Source organism: Echiichthys vipera, assembly GCF_963691815.1.
Source record: "Echiichthys vipera genome assembly, chromosome: 2".
NCBI lineage: Eukaryota > Metazoa > Chordata > Actinopteri > Perciformes > Trachinidae > Echiichthys > Echiichthys vipera.
This window is the reverse complement of record NC_139827.1, coordinates 1953537-1973140: the sequence shown is the minus strand read 5'-3', so window position 1 is coordinate 1973140 and position 19604 is coordinate 1953537. Positions and strand designations below refer to the sequence as shown.

Below are 19604 nucleotides of genomic sequence, written 5' to 3'. Positions count from 1 at the left end.
GCTCATGGATCCTGGGGCTTTGCCTCTGTGGACTTGTTTCCTTCCTCAGTGACTTCTGTCAGAGATGTTGACGATGATCCCCATCAGCCTCCAGCTCTGCCTCTACAAAAGAGGGCGTGTTGGGCCCATTCAGGACTTCCTCAGAGTCCTTCCACCGCCCCATGACCTCATCAGCTGAGGTCACCAGCGTCCCGTCCTTACTGTAAACAGCTTGGACGGTTCCCCGTGTCCCCCTCCTGAGGTGCTGAATGGTGGTCCAGAAGCACCTCGGTGCCCCCCAAAGTCCTTCTCCAGGACTTCTGTGAACTCCTCCCACACCCGCTGCTTTGCCTCTGACCCAGCAGAGGCTGCAGCCCTTCAGACCTGTGGGGACCTCAGAACCACCTCCGGAGTCTTCTGGGAGACCAGATCCTGAAGGCCTCCTTCTTCAGGGGGACCCCTGACCCCCGGGGTCCACCACGGTGGTCCAGGGTCCCCGCCCCTTGAGGCACCTGAGACCTTGAGACAGCTTCAGCAATGGAAGCTTTGAACATAATAAATAAATAAATACATAAATAAATAGATAAATAAATAAATATATACATAAATAAACGCATGAATAAATGTATAAACAAATAAATAAAATAAATGCTTTTTTATTTATTTCTACATCTTTTTAAATTCATTTTTATTTATTTTATCTGTTAAAAGCGCGTTAATTAATCATCAGATCGGTAATCGATGCCTAATGTCTGAATACGTCATATCCGGGCGAGTTAACATCCGGGTCCTTTCCTGTCTCCGCATCCACCGGCAGCTCTAGAAGGTTCTGAACGGGACCGGGTGGAGAGACTTTAATCTGAGCCCATCCGAGCCCGAACCGCGGTGTCTGAGCCCCGGGACCTCACCCGTCCTCTTCCGAACACTCCTCTGAACCTTTCCCGCCGGTTATCGGACAAAGATGCCGGAGATGATGGCGGCACCGAGAGCCTCGAACATGGGCAGACACAAAGGAGGGGCGTACGTGGACCGCGACAAGCCGGCCCAGATCCGGTACAGTAACATCTCCGCCGCCAAAGGTACGGTAATTTATATTTATACGGTTTTTAAAACGGTCCAGAACATCAGCTTTCAACCCGGTATCAGGGGCTCAGCTGCGGGATGGGCTGGGCACCGTTACCCGCGGTTGTTTAAGCGTCTTTCCGGTGCGAAATCTCATCCAGAAAAGTGTCAATTTAACAGTTTTCACCGCAATAAAAGTGCATAAAACGGTGTTTTTAAATTTAAATCATATATATTCATTTAAAATAATCATCTTTTCTATTCGGCATATGTGACAACGATGATATTAGCCTCTATCTGGGGTGCATAACAATATGTGCATAACATGGTGTTTTCAAGACTTAACACTATTTATTAATTAAAATAATAATCTTTTCTATTCGGCATATATGACATTGATGAGATTAGCCTCTATCTGGGGTGAAGTCTCATTCTGCATTAGACACACAGAGAGTCTGGTTTGATCTTCTCCCTCTGCAAGATGCTCATGACTCGACACAATCTCAGCTCAGTGCTAAAGTGCTGATTCATGCTATATATGGTCTGAAGCTGAGATGCTCATGACTCGACACAATCTCAGCTCAGTGCTAGAGTGCTGATTCATGCTATATATGGTCTGAAGCTGAGATGCAAATGACTGAGCACTAAAATATGTATTTAAACTGAAAGCTGCAGCAGAATAAAGCGTTATTATGAGTTAGTTGTATCCAAATAAAGCACAAATGATATTGTGTTTATTGTGCTTATGGAAACGTAGATGTTGAGTTGATGATTGTCGCCGTGCTGACGCGTCACCTGCTTGTTTCACAGCTGTCGCAGACGCCATCAGAACCAGTCTGGGGCCCAAAGGCATGGACAAGATGGTCAGTGAATAAACATTCCTGCTTCAGGCTGACTCCGCCCGGCTCCTGGGTCACACACGTGTTTCTAAAGCAGGTTTTTTTTTATTCAGATCCAGGATGAGAAAGGTGACGTGACCATTACCAACGATGGCGCCACCATCCTGAAGCAGATGCAGGTGCTCCACCCTGCAGCCAAAATGGTACGCTCCACCCGGACGCTTCCACTGCATTTAAAAACATGGACGCTCCTTTCTAAAGCAGAATATTGAGTTTATTTTGCTTCTGCCTGGAATGATTTGCAGTTAACCTCATTGTTATCACATGATCTTAGTAGTTTCAAGCCTGTACTGAAGTGTGTGTGTGTCGGTCTGTGTGTGTGCAGCTGGTGGAACTGTCCAAAGCCCAGGACATTGAGGCTGGAGACGGCACCACCTCTGTGGTGGTGATTGCCGGTGCGCTGCTGGACGCCTGCTCCAAGCTGCTGCAGAAAGGTACGTTGAGCGGCAGAGAAACAGAGGCAAAGTGTTTTTGCTTTGTTAAAAAGAAAAAAAAGTAGTTTTTGTTGTAACTTTTCTGCAGATAAACCAGCTTGTGGTAGAATAGTTTTGGTCCTAATGTTGACACGTTGTCCCGTCGGTCAGGTATCCATCCCACCATCATCTCTGAGTCCTTCCAGAAGGCGGTGGAGAAAGGCGTGGAGGTGCTGACGGGCATGAGTCGGCCGGTGCAGCTGAGCGACCGCGAGACGCTGCTCAACAGCGCCACCACATCCCTGTGCTCCAAGGTGGTGTCCCAGTACTCCAGCCTGCTGGCGCCCATGAGCGTGGATGCCGTCATGAGAGTCATCGACCCGGCCACCGCCACCGGCGTCGACCTGCACGACATCAAAATCATCAAGAAGCTCGGGTGAGTGTGCGTGTTTCTCTTTGAAACGTGGAAAGACGGAAACATAAACTCCACTATAGAATAAATGAGACTCTTCACACTTCTTTCTCCTCCTCGTCGTGTTTGTAGAGGGACCATCGATGACTGTGAGCTGGTGGACGGCCTGGTGCTGACCCAGAGGGTGGCCAACAGCGTGTCCCGCGTGGAGAAGGCAAAGATCGGCCTCATCCAGTTCTGCCTGTCCCCTCCCAAAACTGACGTGAGTCCTCTGATAAACATCAGCTCGGAGGCCAAATGGCAGCTTTTCTGTTCCACTTTGTATTAAAGTAAATGTTGGATGGGTCTTTATTCTGTTTTTTTTTTTGTGCTGAAACTTTCAAGAGGCACCTGTTTTGTTTTTATAGACCCTTAGGTAAACCCTGTCATCGTTTGATCCCGCTCTGCAGTCGGGCATCTACACAATGAGTCATGCTCAGCTACCAAAAAAAGTTTGTTGCTGAAACTACAGTCGATCATCCTTGCATCTTTTTTATGCAGAACTAGCTTCTTCAGAGCCGCGGGGGGCGGCATCTTTCCATTCTGTGGACATGAAGCAGCTACCTTATTGGTTCAGCACGATCAGGGGTTGAACCGCGCCACCACCCGCGACTAAAATCTTATTACGCTTTGAAGAAACTAGTTCTGCATAAAACATAGACGCACAGATAATCAACTGGAGTTTCAGCGACAAACGGTAGCCTAGCATGACTCGTCCTTTTCTATGAACTAATGATTATGTAGATGCCCGACTGCAGAGCAGAAATACTTTTCTAAAAGGCTTTTCTGGGTTCACCTTAGGACCTATAAAGCAAATATTTATTAAATGGACTTGTACTTATAAAGCGCCTTTCTAGTCTTCTGGCTACTCAAGGTGCTTTCACAGTGTTTGTCACATTCATCCGTTCACACAGACATTCACACTGATGGCAGTGAACATCTACAGACCATCTAATCTAACCATTCACACCACATTTACACACCCATGCGCAGCACGAGGAGCAATTAGGGGTTCAGTGTCTTGCCCAAGGACACTACGACATGTGGACCAGGGTAGCTAGGGATCGAACTGCCAATCTCTCAAATGGAGGACGACCCAATCTGCCACTGAGCCACATAAAAAAAAAAACAATCACACATATGATCACATCCTGTGGTCTGATCTTTCCCCAATAAGTAGAATAAAGTGTCTTGACTCAACTCAAACCCCTCCTAAAGATTAATTTACACACAATCACGTGTCTCCATTGATTCAAACTGTGCCCACAACATTGTGTGTTATTAAAGAAGAACTCCCGGTGTTTCACACTCCTGTCCTGGTCCCTTTCTCTTCTAACCTGCTGTGTGTTTCCCCGTGCAGATGGACAACCAGATCGTCGTGTCCGACTACGCCCAGATGGACCGCGTGCTGCGTGAGGAGCGCGCTTACATCCTCAACATGGTGAAACAGATCAAGAAGTCCGGCTGCAACATGCTGCTCATCCAGAAGTCCATCCTCAGGTACAGACACGGGGACAGACGCTGGTTTACTCGTCTCTGCAGATGTGGACAGGGAACATGTTTCATGCTAACAACCAACTTTGGCGTTACAGAGACGCTCTGAGCGACCTCGCCCTCCACTTCCTCAACAAAATGAAGATCATGGTGGTGAAAGAGATCGAGAGAGAGGACATCGAGTTCATCTGCAAGGTGAGTGTCATCCAAGCGTCCGCAGCTGCACTTTGAGATGTGACGACCCTTCCACCACTCTCTGAAGCACATTCCAGCGTAAAGGAGCGTGAAAGCATGAGGGCCGTAAAGACGAGAACGCTTGTAACGTACGTCTCCGTTTACACACGAGGCGGGAGAATAAACGAGTAGATGTTTGGGTTTAGACGACCTTTACCTTTTTGTTGTCAGTGTCTCTGTTTATATGTGAACAGTTTGACTCCGACATGCAACAATAATACGCGAGCAGAACATTTTCATTTGTACGACAGTAAAGTGAACCAAAGTCTCCCCTCCCCTCCAGACTCTTGGCACCAAGCCCATCGCCCACATCGACCACTTCACCCCAGAGATGCTCGGCTCCGCGGAGCTGGTAGAGGAGGTCAACCTGGACGGCTCCGGCAAACTGATCAAGGTACGCGTCGGGCTGCGTCTTAACATATAATATCACAACTGAACAATGTCGATGAGCTGAGAGAACAGGGAACCAGAATGAGGAAGTAACAGTTGTCGTTGCTCCCCCACAGATCACAGGCTGCACCAGCCCCGGGAAGACGGTGAGCATCGTGGTCCGGGGCTCCAACAAGCTGGTGATCGAGGAGGCCGAGCGCTCCATCCACGACGCGCTGTGTGTCATCCGCTGCCTGGTGAAGAAGAGGTCGGTCCTTTGTTATGCAGAGTTTATTGTAGGAATCCATAGGAACACATTCTGACAGCAGAGATAACGGCTTCCCTCTCACAAAGGCGCTCCTGCAGCACTTCTTCCTGCAGGAGCGTAAGAAACAGAGGAACAGTATCGTTGAACGCTCCCCGCTAACTCACTCCTGGTTGTCTCAGCAACTTGGCCGCGGAGCATTCACACATTTATCACTTAATAAATGATTTCAATTGCTTTTCAGAACATTTACATTAACACAGTTGGACCTGTTGTGTAATTATTGATGTCTTTTCATTACCCCTGTCTTCCTCCCCCTCTCAGGGCTCTGATCGCTGGCGGCGGCGCCCCAGAGATCGAGCTCGCCGTGCGTCTGGCAGAGTATTCACGCACGCTGGCCGGCATGGAGGCCTACTGCGTACGGGCGTACGCCGATGCCCTCGAGGTGATCCCCTCCACGCTGGCTGAGAACGCCGGCCTGAACCCCATCTCCACTGTGACGGAGCTCCGCAACAGGCACGCTCAGGGAGACAAGATGGCCGGCATAAACGTCCGCAAGGTCTGCTCTCCCTCTCAATCTTATTATTATTATTTTATCCAATAAAATAGCCAAATATTCTTCAGTCTTTGGCCTTTTAATGTAGAGATTTGCTGCTTTTTCTGTCTGATATCAGTAAATATGGTGATTGAGAAAAAGCTAGGCTGGACTTTCAGCCTCTTTATATGGGGAGACTGCTCTAACCACTGCGCCTGCGGCCGCCCGGGAGATCTTATTTTGAAAGGGTGTTACGTCAGCCGGATAGACCTGAACTCCAGTGCGACTTGTTTGGGCTGCCTGTCAATATGGACATATCTTCTGCTAAGCCTTGTAGCATGTAAAACAGTCCTTTTTAATAAACTCTGGGTTCTCTAACTACATTGTTGGTGCTTCGTTTTATGTGTAGGGGACCTTCTCATGCTGCTGCAGAGGTTTGCTGTTATTTTGAGCAGAATTAGTGGTTAAAAAATGTTGTTTTGGACGCATTCAGCGCCCCAAGCTAATCCGTGTTAGCCCTTTGGGGCTGTTAGCGTCTCTCCGGGCACTCTCTCTACATGGTTGATCAACAAAAAAAAACTGTCTCCCTGGTTTATTTGTGTTCTCATGCTGAAAAAGATCATGGGGTCCATTTACATCGGACTTGCACTTTAACAGATGCCACCACACACTTCCCAATAGACTGTCTGACTGGTTTTGTGTGTGTGTGTGTGTGTGACAGGGAGGAATCTCCAACATCCTGGAGGAGCTGGTGGTGCAGCCTTTACTGGTCTCCATCAGCGCCCTGACCCTTTCCACAGAGACGGTCCGCAGCATCCTCAAGATCGACGACGTGGTAAGTCTCTCGTGTGGATTCAAGCTGGCTAGAGGTTTTCAAAAGATACGAGCCACTCAGCATTCTCACTAGCCACACATTTGTGTATATACAATATTAAGAAAACAATACCCTCTATAAAGGGCAGCTTCGAGAGATGCTGTTATTAATTCAGATGACCTTTGAGAAGGATTCAGTTAAATTTAACCAGCCAAAGTGGCGAGTAGGAGAAACTGTGTCACCGCCGTGGCTGAAATCCACCTGCATGTGGCGGGTGGGCGAGTGTCAAAGTCAAGCCCTGGTTATATTGCTGGATCTGAGTTAACTGTACCCCACGTTGTTTCGTTACAGGTGAACACCCGATAAAGAGAAAGCCGAGTCGGTCCGGTGAGTTCTGTCCACTAAGCCTCTTCGTACCGCGAGGGATCAGAGGACTCTGTCGACGTCAGTCCGTTCAGATTTCCACTGTAGTTGTTACGTCGCGTAATTTAATAAAAAGGCTTCTGTTTTTGTTGACACTCCAGCTGCTGCCTGTGTGATTCTTTTGCCCCACCTGTGATGCCGTTTCAGAGTAAAAGCACGAATCACCACACAGGGAAATGTTAAAGTAATGGTGTGCAGGTGTAAAAGTAAAATACTCAATGCTACAAAATGTCCTCTGACAATGAATACAATAAAATTCAACAAATATAATTATAAAGGTTTATTATCAGTTGAGATCAAATTTAGGAAAAAGTATCTTTCATGGTTCAAATGTTTATTTGCTTATGAAAGACGGATTACTACTTTATTCTTTTCATTCTTTATTGAACAAACATTTTAATACAGAACGTTTCAGGCATGTGCTCAACATAATGATACATCTCATCTGATTTAACATCAGTGGAAAAAACATTTGTTAAAACTTAAATATAAATGTATAATTAAAAAAGGCGAGAGGTTGTTTAAAGAGTTATTCGTGGACTTTCTTGTGTGAATTTGGGGGAAACTGCATTTATCAGTACAGGTGCTTTAAACCCTTAAAAATGCTGGAATTTCAGTGTTTTCAAGGTTTGAAAAGTGCTTAAATTTTGGATAAAGTGCTTGAAAATGCTTAAAGTTGCTTCTGCATTTCTTTCACAGCAAATGTCTATAGAATGTTTAAATATTTGATTTTTACTTCAATATTACGAAACTAAAGTTTAGTTGTTAATAGAATAATACCATCTCTTTGAACGTGATTACAAAAAAGTGAAAAAATGTGTGTATTTGTAGAGATATGGAATTTACCACAACTATAAGGAGCTGGAAAAGCATGAAAATGGACCTTTAAAATACTTAAAAGGTTTGAATTTGACCTTGGAAAAAGTGACTGAACCCTGATTTATTTTGGTACCATTAACCATATCAAACCAATACTTTTACAATCAATTAAATTAATAAACCTGTTCCAAAAATGAAGGCGTAATTAACATTTTACACTCGATTCTGATATAATTGATTATATATGTGACAAAAAGTAATTGACAATGATAAAAATAAACACGTTAAAGATTCTGGTTTATCATTTGTTTTTAATAACCAAGAATTTGGATAAATATACATTTTTACGACATATTTTGTTAAAATACAAGTTTTACTGCTTTTATTTTGTATGGAACCCACTTCTTTTCGTCTCTACGTCACTTCCTTCCCAACAAAGCTCCGCCCCGCTCCGTTGCTAAGCACCCGACCTGCTGCCTTGGATACCGACGCTCAGTTTTCAGCACGCGGGACAGCGACTCCTGAAAATACCGTTAATTTTAACGTTAATTTCTATTTTTATTAAACTGGAACAAAAAAACCGAATCTTTGTAACGTTATTTTATTATTATTTTAAAAACTGGAACAAATACCGCGTTGCCATGGCGAACGCCCACCGGACCAACGTGCTGGTCACTTCGTGTCTGAAGACGCCGGTCGACCCGAACACCAAGGCGCCGTTAGCGTCCTATGAGCGGGGGAGAGTGCTGCCGTACACGGCCACCGGTCACATGGACAACCGGGACTACGAGAACGAGGTAAAGACACGAGAACAACCGCCGTTACCGGGAGTTACTAACCCGGAACTGAGCACGTTTACTACAGTACTGTTGGCTTAACTTAAGTCTCAATAAATAAATACAGGAATAAATAAATAAATGCATTTATTTATTTATTTTACCATTTATTTATTATTATTATTATTATGTCTGTGTCCATATGTTAAAAAGGTAGATGGTACCTTTTATTCATGCATTTATTTATTTCAACATTTATTTGTTAATTTATTAATTTCAGCATTTATTTATTTATTTATTTATGTGTCTGTGTGTTGATAAGGTAGGTAGCATATTTATTTCAACATTTATTCTTTTAAGCATTTATGTATTAATTTATTTATTTCGACATTTATTTATTCATTCATTTATTTATTTATTCATTCATTTATTTATATATGTATTTATATATGTATTTATATATGTCTATAAGGCAGAAGGTCCCATTTATTCATGTATTTATTCTTTTTAGCATTTATTTAATTCAGCATTTGTTTATGCATTTGTGTGCCCATATGTTAATAAGGTAGGTAGTCCCATTTATTCACGCATTTATTTATTGCATCATTTATTTATTTCTGCTCTTATTTATTTTGATATTGGTCAATTCATTAATTTCAGAATTTATTACTTTATGTACTTCTCTGTCCATATGATGATAAGGTAGGTGGTCCCATTTATTCATGCATTTATTCGTATTAGCATTTATATATTAATTAATTAATTTAATTAATTAATAATTTAATTTATGTATTTGAGTGTCCAAATCTGGTACCAGTTATTCATGCATTCATTTATTTATGAATGTATTTATTTATTGAGACTTAAATCATGTTTAGTCCTCATAGTCCGCTGCTTGATGTCATCTTTTTATTTATTTCTATTTATGTATTTTTTTTAATTATTGTTCTTTATTTTATAATGTTACTTCTGCTCCTCTAGTCAAAATCATTTCAGAGGTTAAAAAAATACTTTGTACTCATTAATCTGACACTTATTAGTTACTAGATGCCTTATTTTTTACATCTAAAAGAACCTGTGATGCACTATTCCTCATATATTACTAACCTACTCAGTATAAAGTATGTAAAATTGTCTCAGCGTAAAATACTCTTACATGTATTCTTTAGTGATGAAAACAGAATAACATATAACATAATATTCTATAATGATAAAACACTTAAAGTTCATTTTGAAGTTTGTCTGTTACTTTTACTGAAGTAACATTTTGAATCCAGGACCCAGATTATGGTATTTTCATTTAAGTAAAAAGGAAAGCTACTTTTACTGCTGACCTTTAATTTAAAACACCTTGAAAATGGTTCATTCACGGATCCATTTTAGCTCTAAACCAAAAGGTAACTTAAAAAACTACATTTAATGATAACTTAAATAAGTAAACATCAGTTATATCCCACTGACTGAGAACAGTAAACTCAATTTCCAACATGGACATTTTGAAATTTTATGCAAGAAAAACAAAAAACAGGCAAAAGATGTAAATGTCATTTAATATTTGTTTCACATTGTTGATGCTGGAAACGATGTAAGCAGTGACTTTTGCGCAGCTTGTGTTAAAAACTGAATTTAAACTGTAGTTTCGTGCATTCATGTGTAGCTTTTATGCATAATACTGATGATTACAGATCCCATGTGTCTGAGTAGCCGACCTAAACATTCAAAAAGGAGAATTAAGACTCAACATTTCATAGTTGAATGAGTTAAATCACAATACTTTGTTATTACATGTTCCACTGATCGTGTCCGGTTCACGGGCACCTGACAGTTTCAGGTCAGTACGTGCAGCGGAGCGGATTTAAACCGTCTGTATAATTTGTTGGTCTGACTATTTTGAGACTTCCCGTCTTGATTAGATTACCAGACGTCACCACGTTCAGTTCATTATCCACAGTTAACAGTTAATTATCCGTTAGGACAGCAACGCACACGCAGGATCCTGCAGCGGTGCTCTCGTCTCAGTGAAGACGAACACCGTACACGAATATGTTGAGAATCAAAAGAGCCAGACGCCTGATGATGCAGGACGTGGGTCGGTTCAGCCCTTTCTTTCACGCTAAGCTGCTCTTTGTGCTCCACCATATGGCTCCACCGCGTCTCTGCTGCTAATAGGCTTAGTCCTGGAGGAGTGTCCCTGCACAGGGCCGCTCTGCTCCACAGGTTAAAAAAACAACCTGCAGCATAAAAAATAATATAACCTGAGCTCCAAGACATAAAGTACATTTCACATCATGTTACATAGGGTTGCAAAGGTCCAGGAATATTAAAAAACGGGAACTTTCCGTGGGAATTAAAGGGAATATATGGGAATTAACTGGATACTAACTGTCATACACACACATAAATATAAACATGTTATATATGCATGCATGTATAATGTGAATCTGAACAGAAATGGGTTTAAGTCAGGGGTCTGCAACCCACGGCTCTTGTGTCTTGAGTCCTTTTCAGTGTGTCTCTGTAGCTTTGCAAAAAAATAACATGGAGATAAAGAACGTGTTTTTTGAACAGGGGAAAATCTTTTGAAGGGAACACCTGTTATCTTGGCCTTCAAGGTGATTTTAAAAAAAATATTACGTGAAACTAAAATATGCGTCACATCCTTGGTCTTCGGCCCGGCCCCTTTCCCTGCAGGTGCTAATCTTGTATTTCTGACCCGCTCTGTCTTTAAGCTAACCCTGATTAGAGGAATACAATGTTTTCTTTATTGTCGTTCTGTAACTTAATAAATGCAACAAACTATAGTTTTTGTATATATTATATAACTATAGATAAAACTTCATAAGCTGTGACATCAAATGTGTTTTGTGGCTCCAGACACCAGAAGAGGCTCTTTAGGTAGTAAAGGTTCAGACTCCTGGGCTGGATGAATGGATGATGAATCAGCATGCTTAATCAAACAGCTAGATTTGTTTTTTATTATGTATTTGCTCGTTAACTCAAATATCTTTGATAAAAATATATTTAGGGCAATAATATCATCCAAACTGAGCTGACAGGATCAGGTTCTTGGAGTCAAATACAGGAATTGGCCTCAAAAACTCTGCAGTGTTGTGCAAAATATCAATAATCTGTGCATGAGATGGAAGTGCACAGTTAAATACAGTTAGTATAAATTACCCCAAAACGCCTAGTTCCTGTTATTTCCCATTTACTCCCACACATGCAGGTTAATCATTTTGTATTCCTCTTTAATTCCCACGGAAAGTTTTAGAAAAATCGCTAAAAAAATCACAAAATTCACAAAATTCCCAAGCTTAACTTGATTCCACCCTTCTGCAGCTCCAGTGTTCGATGAATCCTTTAATATTATATTCTGTTGTGAATTTAATGTTGTTGTTGTTCCCTTTTCAAAAGCTGCTTAAGATTTAGAAAGAAATTGGCGTCTGATTGACAAACGAGCTTTTACTCGACTTCTGACCTCTTCAGCTGGAGTACGAGGACTCAGGCTCTGACTTCTGTGACGAGGACTACGCGGGGAAGGGCGGTCCTCTCCTGGTGACGGACTACAGAGCAGCAGGAGACCGCCTCCACCTCAGCGAAATCTTCTTCTCCAACGAGGAGTACTACAGCAAGCTGGAGGAGCTGAAGAGGGCCCACCTCCGCACCATGGCCGAGCTGGAGAGCATGTACCGCCGCAAGCTGCAGCTGAAGGCCCTGGAGCCTCTGGACATGACGATGCTGGAGACGGGCAGACACAGGTGGGCGGTCCGGATTATCTCAAGAGCGGCTCACGCTTAACTGCGTCTGGATGTTTGTCCCTCTGTTGTTTTGTGGCTTTAACACACGGAGAATTTGCACAGCTTCAAATAACAAACGACAAAAAGAGCAGGGATGCAAACATGAGACCTTGGTAAATGGACTTGTACTTATAAAGCGCCTTCTGACTACTCAAGGCGCTTTCACAGTGTTTGTCACATTCACCCGTTCACACAGACATCGACATACCATCTAATCTAACCATCCACACCACATTTACACACCCATGCGCAGCACGGGGAGCAATTCAGGGTTCAGTGTCTTGCCCAAGGACACTTCGACATGTGGACCGGGGGAGGTGGGGATCTAACCGCCGATCTCTCAAATGGAGGACGACCCGCTCTTCCACTAAGCCGCAGTCGCCCTTGAGCTCACTCCTTGTGGCCTAAAGGGGGGGGGGCTATATTAACATTCCTGTGTGTCTGATGCAAATATTCATTTTTATGCAGACGACACGGTTGTTTACTTCTGTGCAGCTACTTTTAATTTGCTGCAGAATGACTTAAAAACTTTAATCACTTTAATTCCTTTAAGTAGTTTTAAATCAAACATGAAAGAGAGTGTGTCAGACTCCTTAGCATGTCAATGTGTTTAATGTTTTTAAATTGTTCCCGGTTACTTTTATTTCTAATTGATATGATGAATCGTAAAACTGTTTTTACTCTGCTGCTGCCCGTCTTGGCCAGGTCTCCCTTCTCAGTGGGTTTCTCCTCTTATCAGTTTATTTTAACTAATTCAATTGTAGGTTCTGTTTCATTATACAAGTGTAATTACAGCTGAAAGTATTAATCCATAAAGCTTATGGACAGAAACCGATTCTGCAACTCATTTAAAAATAAATTGTTTGACTTTTTAATGCAAAATGTTAAACTTTTGCTGTTTTCAGCTTCCTCACTGTGAAGATTTGCTGCTTTTTTCATCATTATAAGTTGAATAACACGGGATTTTTGATCGTTTGTCGGACAAAATAAGTCCTTTGAGACAGTTAACAGTTCTCTAACATTATATAGATAAAAACAGTAATCAGTTAATAAAAATAATCAACAGATGAATTGGTAAAGACAATAGTCTGAGTGTAATTTGATTATTTATAATAATCGTGTCAATTTCTACAATTCCTGCTCAAATTTTACGTGAGTTTACTAAAGAAAACACCTTTTCCCATGTTTTTCAGAATGTCACGGTGATGTGGTGAGTTTGGATCACGTGTTCATTTCTTCCTCTTCTTCTGACAGGCTTCCGTGGTCGAACAGCCCGGCAGCTCCACGCCGTTTGAGGAAGTCTCACTCTGCCGTGGAGCTCAGGAGGGGCTCGGGACAGTCGGACTCGTCAGGTGAAGATGAAGCTGCCGGTAACGATGTGGAGAAAGGTCTGCTCTTCTCTCCTAAAGAACACATCAAGAACATGTGGCAGGACTTTAAGCTGTCCCCACACCAGCGCCACCTGTCGTCCTCCTCGATGCACAGCCTGCCGACGGACCAGAGGAGGCCGCGAAGGGGAAAAGGAAAGAAGAGGCAGGGGCATGAAGATGGAGAGCAGGAGCACTGGAGACACAGACTCACCGTCCCCAAACCTTTCCACATGACGACGCGTGAGGCTGAGAGGCGAAAGCAGGGCATTAAGACGCGTTCAGAGATCGAGCAGGAGAACTCGGAGCTCCGACGGCAGCTGGAAGAACTGACGGAGTGCCAGAGGAAGTTCCGGGCCAGCCCCGTACCGGCGCACGTTCACCTCCCTCTTTATGAAGAGCTGCAGGAGCGCAACGAGGAACGGCGGCGAACGAGAGAGCGAGAAGAGCAGCATCTTCGATCCGTCCAGAAGCCCTTCAGCTTCCTGGAGAGGGAGCGACTAAAGAAGGAGCAGAAACAGCAGCATCGGTCTCAGCCGTCCGACCAGGAGAAAATCAAACCCTTCAAGGCCAAGCCGGTGCCCAAGTCGGTGTACGCAGCAGCATCAGGGGAGCAGATGAAGGAGGAGCAGCTGTACCGATCGATCAAGATACAGATGAGAGCTCAGGAGATGCTCCACAGTGCTGCGATGCCTCCCAGCATGCTCGCACGACGGCTCAGCGACCGCAAGAAGACCAAGGACGACAGCGCTGCCGCCGCCGCCGGAGGGGACGACAGCTTCTCCCACAGGCCCCACATTAACAAAGAGGTACCCGACTTCGACGCCAGTTACAGACGCTTCCAGAAGCACCTGGAGAAACAAAAAGAGGTGAAGCCCACGACTGCGTGCGAGCCCTTTGAACTGAGGACGTCACACATCAGTTCGCACCGTGAACGCATCCTGGCAGAGATCGAGAAGGAGCAGAGCAGCCCTCGGATGATGCGCTGGCCGTACATCGGCCCCGGGTCGTCTCGGACGCCAAACTCAAGTCTGTGTTCGTCCCTCTCCGGCAGCCTGGAGATCCTGCCCACCAAAGTCACGGACGCCACCAAAAAGCGCCACGAGGCCGTGAGGTACCGTTGTAGGACTCCAAGGCTTCCACCGTGTTAGTTGAGTTAGAGACAACCCCAGGAGTCGAGTGTCCGATCCCCCCGTTCCCAACGCCCCCGCAGTGTGCTCACAGCCCCACGCCCTCCCTCAGTTATCTGCCCCTGAACTCCCGAAGCCTCCCTCCCGACCCCCCCATCCAAACCTTCCTGCCCCTGTGACCGGGTTGTCTCCCTGAGCAGAAAGGCGCTGGAGCAGAGGAAGAAGGCGGAGGAGGAGGAGGAGCGGTGGAAGGAGAGGCAGAAGCAGAGGGAGAAGAAGCTGCAGAGGGTGGTGTTGAAACGCGCCAATGCCAACGACCCCCACCTGGCGCTCTCGCAGACGCACCACAACAAACTCAAAGAATTCAGGTACCCCTAAAAAAAAACAGCTGAACTGTCGATGAAAGAAATGGGACGGTCTGTAACTTCTGTGTTCTCTGCAGGAAACAAGAGCTCCAGCGCAAGAAGGAGTACCGGCAGGAGATTAAGGAGATGCATCAGAGAGTGAAGGGCCGGCCGCTGCTGCTGGAGCAGGTTGCACAGGTGAACGTTGAGCTGAGCCTTTAACCAGACAACACAGGTGTCCGTGAGGTCATCCCCAGGACAAGCCTGCTGTCGCCCAAATACAGAGCTCACATCCAAACCACATGCTGATATATACATGCATGAATATCTGAAGTATCAACGGGCTCCTGGGCACAGACATGTCAGGGGCCCCCACTCTGTCTACGTAGACGGTATTTTTAGACGGTTGTGTCATTGTGTTTCTGTTTGTGCTCATTTTGCGTCCATTTTTAGTTGTTTTGTATGTGTTTGTAATTGGTTTGCATCTGTTTTTAGTAATTTTGCATCTTTTCGTGGTGGTTTTGCATCTATTTTTAATCATTTTGCATCTTTTTGTGGTGGTTTAGCATCTATTTTTAGTCATTTTGTATCTTATTGTGGTGGTTTTACATCTTTTTCTGATGGTTTTGCATCTTTTTGCGGTGGTTTTGCATCTTTTTGTGGTGGTTTTGCATCTTTTTGAGGTGGTTTTGCATCTTTTTTTAGACATTTCACATCTTTTTCTGATGGTTTTGCATCTTTTTGTGTTTTTTTCCATCTATTTTTAGACATTTTACGTTTCTACTTTGTTTTTTCTCTGTGGCCATTTAACATCTATTTTTACTTTCTCATCATTTTTTGTCACTCTGTGGTCTCTCTGTCTATTTTTAGTCATTTAGCATCTCTTTGTGGTAATTTTGCATCCCTGTAGGCATTTTGTCTCTTAAGTGGTCGTTTTGTATTTTTTTTCAGGAACATTTTATGTGTTATTTCTTTACACGGCAGCTCTGATTAACGTGTCATTGTTTACACCGACTCTCTGCTTTGCTAACAGAGGAACGCCAAACAGGCAGCAGAGAAGCGCTACACAGACGCCCTGCACGGGTGTGATCTGACTGAAGAGTTCATCAGCAGCAAGGCGGCGAAATCAGGATCAGCACGCAAAGCCTCCACGTGCAGTGACAGCAAACACAGGTGAATCTGAGGTTTACTGACTCAGCAGAGAGGAAGCATCTGGGGGGACTTCGGTGAATGATCGGGACATCTTTAACGGTGCTTAATGTGTTCTTCTGTTTGTCAGTGACCAAGAGGAGCCAGACATGGGATACAAACCTGTCCACTACAGAAAGGTCTTCCTGGACGATGAAGACGTGGACGTGGATGGAGACAAAAGGGACGCAGCGAGCGACGGGGCTTCACTAAAGCACAGCGACGGACAGGACGGCGGCGGTCGGGATTACCCTGGAGACGATGATGACTCAGACGACAGTTACCACTACTCAGACGACCATGAGAACTATTCAGACGACAGCGAGCACGACGCTGACACCACACAGCAGCAGGAAGAGAAGTGAGGACACAAGCGGCCGTCGCTATGTTCAGAAACTCTGACGGAGGAGGAATCTTCTTATTCCCTAAAGCACGAGGTGTTATGTTTTTAAATTAACTATAATAGTGAGCTGCTAATTGAGATTTTAGACACTTTTGAAGCTTCATTATGCTTCATTAACTGTAACTGACACAGCAAATGTGAAGCATTGCATTGTGGGACTTAAATGCAGTCCTAGTTTCACAGCTGAGGGTTGAATATGTAGAACAGGGGAACAGAATGAAGGTTTTGCTTTTCCATAAAAAATATATTTAGTCTGACTTAATATTTTAAATGTTTTGACGGGTTTGACATTGACTTCCTGTCCCGTTGTGTTTCCATGGTAGCAGCCAATAGCGTTGGGCGTTGCTTGTTGCCAGGGTTGTCTGTTGTTGGGTGCAGCTACTGTAGGCTGGCACTGGGTGAAATGGAGTTAGCCAATCCTGCAGCTGCTTGGGAGCCTCAGTGAAGGGGGCGTTCTTTGTCCCAGCAGCTGAGTGAGCGGAGACGGGTAACAACCAGAGTCACTATAGGCCGAGCATTCACTCCATGGACTGAGAGAAAGGAGAGGAACGCCATTCAAACGCACGCCCACATGGCTACGCTGCTCCTTGATGCTAACATCACTTTCATCTGCACTTAGCTGGAACGGCTAACGCTAACGGCTAACGCTAACTGTCAGTCAAACTCCTCTGATCCTTGTTTTGATGCTGTGATTTTCTGGAGGGGACGGGTTCAAACAGGCTCAAACTGACTCCGGTCTCCTGGAGCTACTGGGCCGGGTCTGACCAACCTGGCAACCCCACTGCTGGACTTCTTTTTTGTTGTTGAGACGATGATCTTGAGATATTAGACGGCGGTGTTCTACTCATTCTCCATACCTTCACAGGAGTGGTTTTGGACGCAGCCATGAACCATTTCATACTAACAGGAAACGATAATAATACGTGCAACATCAGACGTCAATCAAATTTATCACCCACATTCATAATTTATGCATTTCACTTGAGCGCTGCTTTGTAGAGTAACAGTCAACATCACACACACAAATCCACCATATTGAGTTTGCATGCTGTTTGGATCAAATACACTTTATTTCATCACGTTTCCACTAAAAACCTGCTGATATGGAGTATGTGTATAAATCATGAGGACATTGGGACACGCTGTCATTAAAGGGCCTGTCACACACATGCGTTTGTGTAATGTTGATGGCTCTGACTTGTTGATTCGGGGACAAGTAACAGTTGTTAAATTCGACGGCACTTCAGATAAAAGACGACACAACGACGGCAGCGTTCTTCATCCAGAGTTTGAGCCGAGTCAGCAGCCGGACATGACGCAACACTGTTCCAGCCATATGACATATATGGAATAATGTTTATTGATATTTGAAATAAATAATTCATTGTTTGTTTGTTTGTCATCATAACCTTATTTATGTCACACCAGACAACCTATAATAAAGCCACTTGTTCAAAAATCTGTTTTATTTTTGTTATGAACTCAAAGCAGCGGAGGACGAAGTCCCATCTTATCTCCTGGATCAGGTCTCAGGGGCAGCAGCTCCAGCAGGGGACCCCAAACTTCCCTTTCCCGGGCCACATTAACCAGCTCTAATTCAATTCAAAAAACTTTATTTGTCCCCGGGGGCAATTCAGGGAAGTATTGTCAGAAGTGGGATTTGAACCCACGCCTCCAATTCGGAGACCAGAATCCTCATTTCACAGGAAGGTATTGTACCTTGAGTCTGGCGCCTTAGACCACTCGGCCATCCTGACAACCATGCGGGACCCCAGGGCGTTCCGACTGGAGTGTGGAGATCTGATCTCTCCACCTGGTCCTGGGTCTTCCCCGAGGCCTCCTCCCAGCTGGACGTGCCTGGAACACCTCCCTAGGGAGGCGCCCAGGGTTCATCCTTACCAGATGATCCTGAACCACCTCAACTGGCTCCTTTCAACGCAAAGGAGCAGCGGCTCTACTCCGAGGAAGAAGTTTCAGATATTTTTGTTAAGTGTAATTCCAGCTTAAAATCATCCCATGGTCTTTTTCGGCAAATACCTTCATCAAATAATCCATCGAGACAGTTTTTCTTCGTGTAACAACTATTAACGGAGAAATCCAGGAGAGATGCTAACAGCTGGACGTGGCTAACAGTGATTAGCTCGGGGCAGCACGGCGAAGGCATTCAAAGGTCTTTTTTAACCACTAATGCTGCTGAAAATAACAGCAAACCTCTGCAGCAGCATGAGAAGAGTCCCTACACACAAAACAAAGCACCAATGGGCTCCTTCCTTTGGGATTGACTTTGGTAATCCACTGGAATGGACTTTACTATGAGAGGAGCTGGTACAGGGGCCAGTAGGTAAGTCTTTAAAACACTCTTTAATAAACTCTGATTTCAATAACTACGCTGTTGCTGCTTCGTTTCATGTGTAGGGACTCTATCTATTTTTATATAGATATATCTATATATTTGTCCTTTTAAACTGTATGTTTAGCATTTTATTTTGAAGTGGTTTATATATTTATATTTTTAATATTGTTTTATAAATGTTCAATTTGGGAGAAGGTTCACTTGTGTATGTGTAAGTAATTTTTTTAAATGTATGTTTTAAAGTAAGCCTATGTAGGTATTATGTAAAAAAAACCAATTAAAAAAGGTAAAAGAGACTTTATTTATCTTTATTTTACACACAAAGAAACACTTAATCCATCAGTCAAAGACCTTCAAAAATCTAGATTTAAAAAAAAATGTGTGAAAATAATCGCATGTTTAAAACATAATCAAATTAATAAGTAAATAAATAAATAAATAAAAATATGTTTTTATGTCTCAGAGGTCAGGCCGAGGGAGGGAGGGTCA

The 19604-nt window shown here is 43.9% G+C and overlaps 2 protein-coding genes across 2 annotated transcripts; both read left to right on the top strand.

The window, feature by feature from the left end:
- The first annotated feature begins 760 nt into the window (after window positions 1-760).
- Window positions 761-7036, top strand: cct4 (chaperonin containing TCP1, subunit 4 (delta)). Its single transcript, XM_083938149.1, has 13 exons — window positions 761-1058; window positions 1852-1904; window positions 1994-2083; window positions 2266-2374; window positions 2525-2789; window positions 2898-3027; window positions 4165-4304; window positions 4397-4493; window positions 4816-4926; window positions 5039-5169; window positions 5491-5725; window positions 6423-6536; window positions 6867-7036. Exons 1-13 carry the CDS (start codon window positions 941-943, stop codon window positions 6879-6881), a joined length of 1608 nt encoding a protein of 535 aa, XP_083794275.1. The 5' UTR covers window positions 761-940; the 3' UTR covers window positions 6882-7036.
- A 1362-nt stretch (window positions 7037-8398) lies between these two features.
- On the top strand, window positions 8399-16724 carry fam161a (FAM161 centrosomal protein A; the record flags this gene model as incomplete). Its single annotated transcript, XM_083936311.1, has 7 exons — window positions 8399-8554; window positions 12020-12291; window positions 13585-14811; window positions 15028-15195; window positions 15270-15369; window positions 16205-16344; window positions 16451-16724. 7 exons carry the CDS (start codon window positions 8399-8401, stop codon window positions 16722-16724), a joined length of 2337 nt encoding a protein of 778 aa, XP_083792437.1.
- Between the last annotated feature and the right edge of the window lie 2880 nt (window positions 16725-19604).

Excerpts from the sequence above, each read along its gene's own strand:
- cct4 (XM_083938149.1), top strand. The coding sequence starts at position 941 with ATGCCGGAGATGATGGCGGCACCGAGAGCCTCGAACATGGGCAGACAC. Across the intron at positions 2,790-2,897 it reads AAAATCATCAAGAAGCTCGG|AGGGACCATCGATGACTGTG; the intron begins GTGAGTGTGCGT and ends TCGTGTTTGTAG. Across the intron at positions 4,494-4,815 it reads ACATCGAGTTCATCTGCAAG|ACTCTTGGCACCAAGCCCAT; the intron begins GTGAGTGTCATC and ends CCTCCCCTCCAG.